Source organism: Colletotrichum chrysophilum, assembly GCF_026319265.1.
Source record: "Colletotrichum chrysophilum strain AFK26 chromosome Unknown scaffold_62, whole genome shotgun sequence".
Taxonomy (NCBI): Eukaryota; Fungi; Ascomycota; class Sordariomycetes; order Glomerellales; family Glomerellaceae; genus Colletotrichum; species Colletotrichum chrysophilum.
In genome coordinates, this window is record NW_026517349.1 from 114,751 (window position 1) to 127,137 (window position 12,387).

Here is a 12,387-nt window from a genome sequence, read left to right on the forward strand (position 1 = left end):
GCGCTAGTGTATTTTCGCTGTCTGTTGTTTGGCAATCTTCCAAAATCTGATGCATGAATGATCGTTTACAAAAGAGAGCCAATGAATCTTCCCGCTATCCCGATAAACACCAAACAACTTGCTCATGATGATGATCTTGAATGTGTTCATACCGGTAATCGTGATGTCGTTGGTCTCGTCTTATGCGTTGCCGCTTGCAGAAGGGTTCGAGAGACCAAGATGCGCCAGGCCACGAGATTGAGCCTCGTTGGCTTTGATCTACGCGGCTCTCTGCTGCTCGCATTCCCGCCGCTTATGCAATAAGCCGCTCACCATGGCCCGATGGAGCCCTTTCCCGACAGTCGCGGGTGGCTGGTTAGGGTCAGCCAAAGGAACAGTCGAGAGAACAGTCGAGAGAACAGTCGAAGAAACAGGTGAGACAGGTGAGGTTACAGGAGAAGTGACAGGCGAAGAAACAGAAGAAGGGCCAGACGAGGGGACAGCCGAGGGGACAGCCGAAGGGGAAGAGCTGCTTTCTTTGAACGAGTTAGCCGGGGTACACCCATACTCTCTCTCTCTTTCTCTCTTCCCCATACAAGGGCACATACTATCGGTCTCGGGGTCCAATAACTCACCGATTACAGACGCATCATCTGTCGTCTGCTGGTCGGTGGAAGAGGGAGACGTGACCGTCTCCTTCCGCTTCTTCTTCTCCTTCTTGGAGTTTGCAGAAGCCCCGTAGTTCGCATCCTGCTCTCCGCCATGAACAGCGTGCGATGACGCCACGGAAGAGTTCAAGTTGGCCCTGTTCTGGGCGGCAGACAGAGCGTACAACTGCCTACCAACTTTTGCAACCATCTCCTCCCTTCTTCTTTGGGCTGCTGCCTTGATGGCCTCGATAGCCGCCGCTCGAATCTCTTTGCTAAACATGATGATTAGTGGGGACAGCTTACGCCTTCAAGATGCTGTATCAAGATGCGGCGATTATGGCACTCCAAAGGGAGAATCTGCAGCATGTTTTGAACAGATGCGAGGCAGATATAGCCCATCGAGAGCTATTCCGGTAGATCCATCTGTGAAGAACCGTCATGGTTGACCACTTGCATACAAAACTTAAGCATCGTATCTCCGACAACATGGACGGCGAGCATACAGCCAGGGTTTGATGACCATACCATGGATCAGGCGAGGTTAACGATGGCCGACCAAAGGTATGGGGGATAAAGTTCCATCTTCGACTGGCTGGCCCAACAGGTTTATTCACAAAGGTACTAGAAAGAAGCAAAATTTCAGGACTTGGATAGACAATACAACATGACCCTTCTGTCGATATGATCTTTAGAGACAAGTTCATTAGGTAGCTATGGTCCCGTCCCTACAGTAATAGTTTGTCTTCTGAGGAATACAAAAAGGCTGGCGACTCTGACTGCTACCTAGGTCACGATGAGTACTCATATAGGCCGTAGTAACGAGGTCTAATCAACACATGGGAAAAATCGTTCAATCAATATTGACGAGCTCGCCCAGAACGCTCCCGAGTCGACATACGGCAATGGACACTAGGTTCCTGCTGTGCAGCTCAGCGGACCGACCCGCACTGTACCAAGATCCGACGAGATAGACGGGACCTAGATGGAAGCTTCGACCGCCAGTATTTACCACATATGAGCCTTACACCTATCGTGCCCCTTCGGTGTCGCGCGCGCTTTCCTAGTCCCAGGAAACTTTATGCACGCTGAATCATAAGGTATGCTCGCTCTCAACCCGCAATTGACTGATGAGTACGGAGCAGGGGTCTGATGATACCCCCGTACGGATATGTGACTAGATCAAATATTGGTAAACCGCCAGGGTTCTGCGGATAGAATCGACAAGGTCTCGGATGTTCCCCAGAAACAAGCTGGGGCCGGCCCACCGGCAACCTCGCCAGTCGGTCAAGGCGAGCCGTCTCTTATTTCTGGGCTTAGCCAGCCTACCTCCAAACCGCGAACGGATGAAGAGTAAACAACGAGCAATAGGAGGAAAGACATGGACTGCTGAAATGAACGGATACAGTTTGTGTGACCAAACTGGCATGAACTGTTGCGATGTGCATGTAGTGACTGTGCATCTCAACGGTCCGGACTGCGGGATCGGAGGAATTGCGGTGTGGTCGGTGAGGCGACGGACAGGATCCGATAGGGGTCCCTTGGTCCAGACCTTGCCCCAAAACGGTGACCCTAGCAATACGCAGTATTTAGACCAGTGCCAAAGTAACTGTGCTGCAGAGGGTTGCAGCGAGATACTCCAGCGCCTTGAGTGATTCCGACAGTCACAGCGCCAGAACGAGTATCGGTCGGTCTTTTGGGCTGGGCTCTGTCGCCACTGGCGTGTTTCTGGTGGTTTGGACGATCAGGGTCCATCCACACCGACCCAAAAATCTTTACTAAATTAGCAGATTACAAGTTCTTTTTTCTCTTCGCAGTGGCAGCGTTTTCTCAATTCCGCTGTCCCGCTGTGGCTATTCCGTCGAGTGACACGAATCAGTCTGGGTCCGAGTCGTCTCATCTGATGCCAATCATCGATGTACCGCGCCGTGTAGCCCGAGTATCTGTACAGGAGTAAGGAATGCACTCCCTAATTCTGCGTGTACACTGTCTGCCGAGCGGATGGGTCGGGACGCAATGCAATGTAGCATGTGTCGTCGGGCGGTGGTCGTGTTGATGACAAAGTAGAGGGCGCTCGAATGCACATGATGCTTCGTGTTCGAGAGATAAGAGCACCACGTTGTCGAACAATGCGGCCTGGGAAATGCACTGCAAATGCAGTGTTCCCTATCGAGGTGCGGCGGGAGGGTGAGACAGCGGTCGGAAGTCCATTTTGGCTCGTTCCGGGATGCAGCATTCTTTTGGATGCCACGAAACAGGCTCTCAAGCGTCTGGCAGACAAGGCGGACGAGCCGCGTAGTGATTCTGAGGCTGAGAATGGCCGCTCTGCTGGCTTGAGATGGGAAGCAGTTCGGCCGTCAGGGGACCGTTGGGTTATGCTTTGCTGTGCTGTGCTCCCAGCACTGGACTGTTGTAATGCGTGGTCCTTTGTTTAGTGACAGACGCTGACTTCTTCCCGGGATGACTCGCTAAGAAGTTCGGCCCTTGCCACAACCTCCTGCAGCGTGCAGCTACAGGGAAGTCGGGTGGTGGACATGGAGGCCCATGCCATGCCATTCTGGTGGACTCGTACAGCAGGGACGACGGGATTGGGTGATTGGCATGTCGACACATGCGTCGCATGGGAATCCCCGGATTATTGAGCACCTATCTATCGTCAAGGGAACCAATATCCGTACAACCATTGGAGGGGACAATGTCCTTGAATCAAGTTCCAGTCGATGTCGAGCGCAGATAATCCACCTACTGCGTACGTCTGGCTGTCCACTCAGAAAGTCAGCAATCTAAGCCAGAAGTGGTAGGCGGAGGCGTTGGTTGGGTGCGGATTGAGGCAGTGACATGCTGGGCTATCGCGTGCGTTGCTCTTATCTTGGGGTGAATCCTGGGGTAAGAAAGAGATCGTCAAGGGCTGAGCAGATTAGATATTGCCGCGCCGGGTACTTCTGCCTGGAGGAGCTGAAAGCAGTGTCTGTCTCCTGAATGCAAATTGCATGGGCAAGGTAGGAGCCTTTGAAATGTACAAAGTAGAAATACTACTGCGGAGAAGGTAAATTGCGCGATGTTTGACGGCGGCCGCGAAGAGAGAGCTCGTGATGATGAATGCTGATGGGTGCATGGCCGATGCTGACGGCATACTGCAAAATGCAGCGAATTGTCGGCGGGGGACGCGTATCATATCGATGTACTATGCAGTAGCTGAAGCTCAGCCTCTCGTGCCTTCCCCATCGCGGGGTTACGAGAGGCTAAGCCAGCCTGATTGCGAGAAGAGTTCGTAAGCGACGCGGCTCTGCTAAGGGGCCGGCGGCAAGGAAACGGCGTCAAGTGACGCAGCTGCCTGGACTAGACCATACCATCAAGGTTAAGGCCAATGGTTCTCTTAAAATCAAGTCTAACGGTAGATATGTCAGATTTTGGAGGCTTTCCTCGGGTAGTTTTGAGGCAGCCGGCGATGGTTGGACCGTTTTGCGCCTGGAGATAGCCTCAGTTCTCAGTTATCAGACATCTGCAAGCATTTCGGGAGAGAAGTTGCTGGCAGAATGTCGACCGTTGAATTCAGCCCCCAAGAACACCCAGTGGGTTCTTATTCGCGACTGTTGCTGGGTAGCACCCGGGGAACCTGGGCCGAGGAGATTGTGGGCATCCAGTGTCCATCCAGAGGCCCCTGTTTACCGGTACCGGGGTTGTCGTAGGCCCCATCGGTAAGGTCGGCCGGGGACGTTGGGATGGCTGGATATTGGATGCCACCGCGACCAAGACCAGGCTGGTTGATGGCGCTGTGGAGTTGGAGTTGGAGTTGGAGTTGGCGTCGGGACGATTGTCGGTTCCATCTTCCTGACAAGGCACCGGATCCGAGCACATGTGGCGGAGGACGGGGAGTCGGTAACTTGGGTAAGGTACGTAGAGAACAAAGAGTAAAAGTTCTTAGAAGAACCTCGGAGAGAAAAAAGAAAACGGAGAGAAGAGCGAAGGAAGGTGAGAGCCAGTTCGCGCCTCCTTCCTCCCGGGTCTGACTTCCCTGACGGATAAGGAACCTAAACCGCCCTGCTTACGATATTTACCGGGAAGGAGGGTCTCTTATCAGTACCTTAAGGTATCTACCGAATGGCACGCCGGCTGGACCCTGAAGAACCCAGCTAAAAGTCGCTGAAGGCTGCAGTTCGTGGCACTAACGTGGAAGGAAGTACCTACCAGACTGATGCAGGTATCGTACCTTCTTCCTTCTTGCCCAAGGTTGTCTTGCCTCTTGTTTCTGTGTCTTGCCTCCAACACTGTGGCTTCACAACCTCCGATCAACATCACCACCACCACCCTTCTCAGCCGTGCGGCGTCCATCCTTTCCAACTCCCGGCTTTGTCCTCCCGCAAAAACACACCCAACACACGCCCAACCAGGTCACCACCAACTCTCTCAATTCCGTCGTCCTCCCACCGCCAGACTCGACCAGACCCTTGGGCGTCCGGGTGCCGCTTTCGAACCCTGGAAACGACCGGTCTATGCCAAGCCAGACCCTTGCCCCGCCCATGTTCCGCTCCACGTCCTTCGGCATGGATCCTGGCGCGCGTGTATCTGTACTCGAACATGTTCCTCGACTTCGAGCAAACAACACTGTGAATCTCACCTCACACTCACCCATCTCCACATCCCATGCCGGCGTCCGTCCTCGCCGCCGCTCCCCCGGGGGTGGTGGGTCGCCCAGCACTTCACCACTTGATGCGGATGCGCCGCCCCCCAGCAGCAGAGCCAGACAGCTAGACACGATGGCGAGACCACCAGACCCAGCCGCCTTGATGCGGTGAATGCGAATCACACCCACTCCGTCTTCCCTGTCGTGCTTCTCGTCGACTCGCGCTTGTCAGATCGTCCAATACATACCGCGAGGCTGCGACTCGCTGACCAGGTGCGCCCTCCTTGTCTATCCCACCCTCCCCCCAGACACCGAGTACCCCGAGTTTCCGTTTCCCTCTTAAGACCCTTCTCTCGCCATCCACGACTCGCGTTCAACTATTTTCCAACCGATACCCTCCATAACCTTTCTCTCTCGTTTCCGTCACTGAGTCGTCCCGTCTGTGCTTCGGCCTTGGGCTGCTCGTCACTCACTTCAAACCACGCCCAACCTGTTCCGTAACTGACCCGTGTACTACAGCAAGCGCAGGACGCCCACAACCTGTTCGCTGCTCTAGATAATTGATTCCTCCCCCAACTCTCTCGTCAACCTCCTCTCGTTGACTCTCCATAACCAATTGACCTCTAAACCGCACCTCTCGAGTCCCTGTGCTCGTCCCACTACCAACATGCACGGCTACAGCTCCTCCGAGGAGTCGGAAGACTACCGTCGCCCAAAGCCCGCCCCGGCCTCGAATAATAACAATGACCAAAAGAAGAAAAAGAAGAAGAAGGCTCCCCCTCAGCAGTCCATCAACCGTATCTGGAAGAAGTTCCAGAACCGCAAGTTCAACAAGGCCCTCGCCGTGCTTCCCTTCGACCCTGTTCTGCCTCCTGCAAGCGCAGACAAGCCGAATGAGCTGTTGACTGCGGGCTACGAGCGGGCTGTGGAGGAATGCCGTCGAAAAGTCAAGAAAATCATTCAGGAGTGCAGGAGAGTCAACATGCGCTACAGAGACCCTGGCTGGGACCTGGTGAGTGACGACTATGGCCTTCGTAGCACACTTTGTAGCTAAATCTCCCATTAGGACTGGGATTTGAAGTGGGAAAAGGGACACTGCCTCAACACCCTGGGTTCTACGAAGTGGCAGCTCTCCCGAACAACACTTTCCAACCCCAGCGCTTCGGTCCCCAAAGCTGTCAAGCGCATCCACGAAATTTTCGAGAAACCCACCTTCATGAAGAACCTGAACGGCGGAGACGTCAAGCAGGGAAGTCTGGGAGATTGCTGGCTGATGGCTAGCTTGACCGCTCTCGCTTCCGTAGAAGGCGGCATCGAGAAGATTTGCGTGGAATACGACACGCGCATCGGCATCTATGGTTTCGTCTTCTACAGAGATGGCGAGTGGATTTACTCCATCATCGATGACAAGCTCTACCTCAAATCGCCTTGTTGGGACTCACCCAGCATGCAGCGGGATCTTCTGCAGCAGATCGACCGCGAGGACGTTGAGCGGGTCTACCGCCAAACGTATCAGACCGGTTCCAAGGCCCTCTTCTTTGCCCAATGCAAGGACCAGAACGAGACGTGGGTGCCCCTGCTAGAGAAGGCATACGCCAAGGCCCACGGCGACTTCGCTTCCCTGGCCGGTGGCTGGATCGGCGAAGGTCTGGAGGACCTCACGGGTGGCGTCACTACCGAGCTCCTTACATCCGATATACTTGACACCGAGGGTTTCTGGGAGAATGAGCTCTCCAAGGTCAACCAGGAATTCCTGTTTGGTGCGAGCACTGGTCTCCTCGATGGAGGCTATGGCGACAGAGATGGCATCTCTGAGGGCCACGCATACGTTATTATGGAGGCGAGGACAATCAAGTCCGGCGAGCGTCTCATCAAAATGAGAAACCCCTGGGGCAAGGTCCGCAAGGGCTTGTGGGAGGGTGCTTGGTCTGACGGGTCCAAGGAATGGACGACCGACGTCCAGGAAGAGCTTGGTTACCACTTTGGCAACGACTCTGTTTTCTGGATCAACTACGAAGACTTCCTTCGCAAGTACCAGCACATCGACAGAACGAGGCTGTTTCGTGACCCTGCCTGGCGATGCACCCAGAAGTGGATTGGTGTCGAGGTTCCGTGGAAGCCTCAGTTCCACGAGAATTTCCAGATTACCCTGTCCAAGGATGGCCCCTTAGTCCTCGTTCTGTCTCAATTGGATACGCGGTACTTCAAGGGTCTCCAAGGACAGTACACCTTCCGCATCCACTTCCGTATCCACGAGCGCAGCCGCCCTGGCGCCGAGGATTACATTGTCCGCTCCCACGGCAACTACCTAATGGAGCGATCAGTATCAATCGAACTCCCGGACATGCCAGCGGGCGAGTACAGCATCTACATGAGCGTTGCCGGCGAGAGGGATAACAATTTGCCTTCTGTTGAATCCGTTGTCAAGCGCGAGTGCCGCAACCGCGTGGAGAACGACAAGCTTGCGCAGATCGGCGCCGCCTACGACCTTGCACACAGCAAGGGGACGGCCTACCTCGAAGAGGTCGCCAGACTACGAAAGATCAAGGAGCAGCAGAGAGCTTCTGACTCCCGAAAGCAGGAGCGTCGCAAGTTGTGGGACAGACGCCACATGACACGCGAGATCACGAGGAAGCAGAAGGAAAAGAACGGCGAAAAGCGCGCACGCAGAATCGCCAAGGCTGAAGCCGCTGCCAAAGTGAAGGCTGAGGAAGAGGCTAAGCTTGCTGCTGAAGAAGCGAATAAGGCCGAAGCAGCAGCCAAGATCAAGGCTGAAGAAGCAGCAAAGCTGGCCGCCGAAGAAGCAAAGATGGCCGAGGCAGAGAACAAGAAGAAAGAGGAAGAGGCGAGAAAGCAGGAAGAGGAAAAGCCCAAGGACCAAAGCGTCCAGGCTGAGGCTGTCAAAGAGGAGCCTAAGGAGGACAAGTCTGTTCAAACGGACGCCTTCGAGAAGACTGAAAAGTCCACGTCGGAGGCCACTGAGAAGACTGAAGTTTCTGCTCCTGACGACAAGACTTCTGACGAGGCAGCAAAGGCCGAGTCTAAGGATGAGCCCAAGGACGACTCGAAAGAGGTGTCCAAGGATGAATCTGGAGAGTCAAAGGAGGTGTCTGAGGAAGATCCCAAGGAAGAGCCCAAAGAGACGCCCCAGGAGCCTGAGAAGACTGTGGTTCAACCTGCGCCTCCACCCCCGCCACCGGCGGCGAAAGTATACGACTCGGATGATGACTCCTCCGACTCACCTGTCGACGATTGGGAAGAACTCTACAGCGACGACGACATGGTCAGGAAGCCTCGTACCACACCTGCGGGGCCACCCAAGACCCACGATGAGCGCTATGAGTCGGAGGAGGAAGGTCTTCCCGACCCCTGGAATGCCATCTGCATTGTTGGCGTTCGCGTCTACTCCATGGACGAGGATCTTGAGCTTCGCGTCGTCATGGAGGGCGGCGAAGTCCTTGATGGCGCCATCGGCAAGAAGGGTGAGGCTGATCTTGACAACGCCCAGGCCAACGCCGGCGGAGAGCGCGAGAAACAGGAGCCCGAGAGCAAGGTCGACGAGGATGATGCCGAACCTGCCAAGGCGCAAAAGGAGGCTGCACCAAACGACGCAGTCAAGAAAGAGACGGATGTCAAGGAAACAGTCGAAGCGAAGAAAGACGAGATCGAAGATAAAACCAAAGAAACCAACGAGGACTCCAAGTCGGACAAGAGCGTTGACTCAACAGAGTACGACAAGCTTGACTCAGGAGCTTCGACTCCAGAGGTTGTTGCCACACCCGAGGAGACGCCACTGGAGACGAACAAGGAATTATGCTAGAAGGGCACTTGAGTATACAAACTGATGACGCACATGATGCTACATGATATAGTAGAGATGCCTTTTTCGTGGTTAGGGTCCGATTTACTTTGAGGCGTTCAGAGCGGATCTTGTACCACGCATTTACAAGTGGCAGCAGATGGTAGATCGCGTGCGAAATCTTGCGAGACTAGACATCATTTTTCTTGCTCATTGATCACGGAGTCTTGTATAGGGTCACGATATACGAAAGGACCCAATGACAGCATTTGACCTCACGAGCAAGCTGGCTCGCTCTCTACGGCAACACATAGTTCGCATCTCAATAATAGCATGATCTTCACTTGATCTTTTCGGCCCCACTCAACACCAGTGCATCTGTACGTTGCGTATGAAATCATGTTACTTGGTATGGAATTTCTTCAAGGCTTTTTCTGACTGGCTATATGATTGACGGCCACAAACCCATGCGTCATGGCAGGGCCCAGCGTTGATCCTGCTCCCAGGTATGTCCTTCCCATGATACTCGCAGCGGTATTCCCAATCGCATATAATCCAGGCATGAAGCCTCCGTCTTTCCTCAACACCCGCTGATGCTCATCCGTCAGCAAGCCGCCCTTGGTTCCGAGGTCCCCAGGCCATATTGCAATGGCATAAAACGGTGCCTTGTTCAACGGCCCCATGTTGGGATTCAACCCCCCAGCATCCGGGTCACCGAAGAAGTTGTCATACGCACTACCCCCCTTCCCAAATTCCTCATCAACCCCTCTCTCACACATTACGTTGTACTTCTCAACCGTCTCCTTCAAACCCTTCACGTCAACTCCAATCTTTGAGCCTAGCTCCTCCAACGAACCTGCCATGAACATCTTTCCCTCCTCGAGTGCCTTCTTCGGCGGCTTCTGCCTCGCAAACAAGCCCGTCCCGAGCATGTACCGATTGCGATGGTTGCTATCCATGATCAACCACGCGGGAATCGCCTTGACCTTCTCGTTCCGCTTGTACTGGTCGTGCCCGGCGTCAGTATACGACTCGGCCTCGTTCATGAACCTCTTCCCTGCCGAGTCGACGATGATGCAGTGCGGGCGCGAGCGCTCTATCAGCGCAAAGTGAGGCTTCCCTGTCACGGGGTCGAAGATGGTGGGACCCCACCACGCGTCGTTCATCAAAGCTGTCGCGGCACCAAGATTGATCCCGGCCACCACGGCATCGCCCGTGTCGCCCTTAGGAGAGCTGGTCCAGGTCGTGGTGGCGGGGGAGGGGAGGTGTTTTTGGCGGAGGGAGGCGTTCTGCGCGAAGCCGCCTGCTGCGAGGATCACGCTGCGCGCGGCGATGGTCTCCTCGCCCGTGGGCGTCTTCACTTTCGCGCCGGTGACGGTGCCGTCTGAGTCGGTCGTGAGGGACGTGAGGGACGTGGAGAGGCGGATGTCGGTCGGGGAGGAGCTGTGGGTGTTGAGGTACAGGAGCCGGGCAACCAGCGCGCGGCCGAAGCTGGTAGGCTTCTGGCCGATGAGTATCTTGAGAACAGATGGGAGCACGGCGCGAACTGATTGTGTAAAGGCCCCGAAGGAAGACGTCATGCGCATTATCACGGGTGCTTGGTTCGTGTAGATTGCCACCGGTGTAGTTGGCGGCGGCAGCGCATCCTGCCATTTCTTGTCAAGTTTCTTCGTGTTGAAGGCCTTCGACTCGATCGTTCTTCCACCTTCTTTCCCCATAGCGCCCTTCATTTTGGGGTAGTAGTCGGGATACCCATCGCTGGGGCGGAACTCGAAGCCCTTCTCCTGGAGGAACGCAACCATCTCGGGGGCGTTGTCGAGGTATGCGTGCCGGCGGGCCAGCGAGGATGCAGGGCCAACGTCGCCGACGGCTTGGTCGAAGTAGTCCAAGGCATCTTGTTTGGAGTCTTTCACGTTGGATACAGGGTTGTTCGGGATCCAGAGGCCGCCGCCTGAGATTGCGGATGCGCCACCTATTGTTGGCTGTTTCTCGATGACGGCGACGCGCAGGTTGTGATGTTTGGCGCGGAGGGCGGCTGTAAGACTTCCTGCACCGCTGCCTATTATGAGCACGTCTACTTTGGAGTTTGAGAGTAGGTGACGTGTTGTTGTGAAGGGGCGTGTGTGGTGAATTGAGGCTGGTCGTAGGCACGCGCCGGCGACTAATACGCCTCTGCGCATCATCTTGGGGAGAGTGATTCACAAAACTCAGAGAATTTCACATCGAGGGGGCCATCTAGGCAGGCAATGAGACAAAAGTTCAATTGGAAATAATCACTGGGTTGCCAGCTCTTTATTAAATCCTTCGCTGGATATTCCGGGTTTGCGATCCTGTCGTCCAAATCGGTGTTGGCCTCCGGGCTCGTCCTTCACAGGCATGGTCCATCGCGTGCGATGGATATGCAGATACAAGACAGGATCTGAATTCACTATGAAGTGATATAGTGTATTAAAGTATACTTTTTAGAAACTCTACTAGTATATAGGCTACCCTTATAGCTACCCCCTTTCCCTCTTTATTTCTCTTATCTTATTTTTAGTAGTTAAGAAAGATTATAGCTATTACTATACTTAGTTATTTTATTTATATAGTTTTTATGTTATAAAATTTCTTCTAATTTATTAATATCTTCTTTAAGTTCTTTATTTTGAAGTTTTTATAAAGTTTTTATTTATTAATATATCTACTAAAACTATAAATAGATATATTTTATACTTAGCTTATTATTTTATAAGTATAAGAGATATATAGTAATTTATAAGATATAGATAAAGTATTTATAGTAGTTTTTATAATTATTTTTAGTTATAATATTAAAGAAGCTATTATTAATAAACTATTTAAGTTTATATATATATATATTTTTACTATTTAAATAGAGTAATATTTTATTCTTATTTAGTTATTAGTTATTTTTATAATTAGTATTTTAGTTAATATAAGCTTAGATATAAGAAGTTAATTTTACTAAGGATAATTAATAAGTAAAAGAAGGATAAACTTATATTTTTCTTTTTATATAATTTTATATAATAAGTTATTTATAAACTATTAAAGTTATTAATAAAATTTTTATAAACTTAGATTAAAGTTTTCTTAGTTATTATAAATAGTATTATAATATATAGTAAGTATTTATTAAAGTATAAATAGAATTTTCATAGTGTAGCGTAAACCTCTATAAATTAGATGTAGCTGGGCTTAAAAGGTGGAAGACAAGACAGGATCTGAACGGTACACCGCCCATGTTACTAGTTACTATTCTGCAGCTCAACTAGACAAACACCAGGGCTGTCATCACGCAATCACAGTGACAAACATTCAGGGGTCCATGTAAG

The 12,387-nt window shown here is 52.4% G+C and overlaps 3 protein-coding genes across 3 annotated transcripts; 1 reads left to right on the top strand and 2 right to left on the bottom strand.

Moving 5' to 3' along the window:
• Window positions 1-292: 292 nt before the first annotated feature.
• Window positions 293-909, bottom strand: COL26b_007591 (uncharacterized protein; the record flags this gene model as incomplete). The annotated part of the gene is made up of 2 exons (XM_053180377.1): window positions 293-351; window positions 588-909. 2 exons carry the CDS (start codon window positions 907-909, stop codon window positions 293-295), a joined length of 381 nt encoding a protein of 126 aa, XP_053035673.1.
• Window positions 910-5,917: 5,008 nt separating this feature from the next.
• COL26b_007592 (uncharacterized protein) lies at window positions 5,918-9,070 on the top strand (the record flags this gene model as incomplete). The annotated part of the gene is made up of 2 exons (XM_053180378.1): window positions 5,918-6,262; window positions 6,317-9,070. 2 exons carry the CDS (start codon window positions 5,918-5,920, stop codon window positions 9,068-9,070), a joined length of 3,099 nt encoding a protein of 1,032 aa, XP_053035674.1.
• Window positions 9,071-9,808: 738 nt separating this feature from the next.
• On the bottom strand, window positions 9,809-11,232 carry COL26b_007593 (uncharacterized protein; the record flags this gene model as incomplete). The annotated part of the gene is given in 2 exon segments (XM_053180379.1): window positions 9,809-9,815; window positions 9,827-11,232. 2 exon segments carry the CDS (start codon window positions 11,230-11,232, stop codon window positions 9,809-9,811), a joined length of 1,413 nt encoding a protein of 470 aa, XP_053035675.1.
• Between the last annotated feature and the right edge of the window lie 1,155 nt (window positions 11,233-12,387).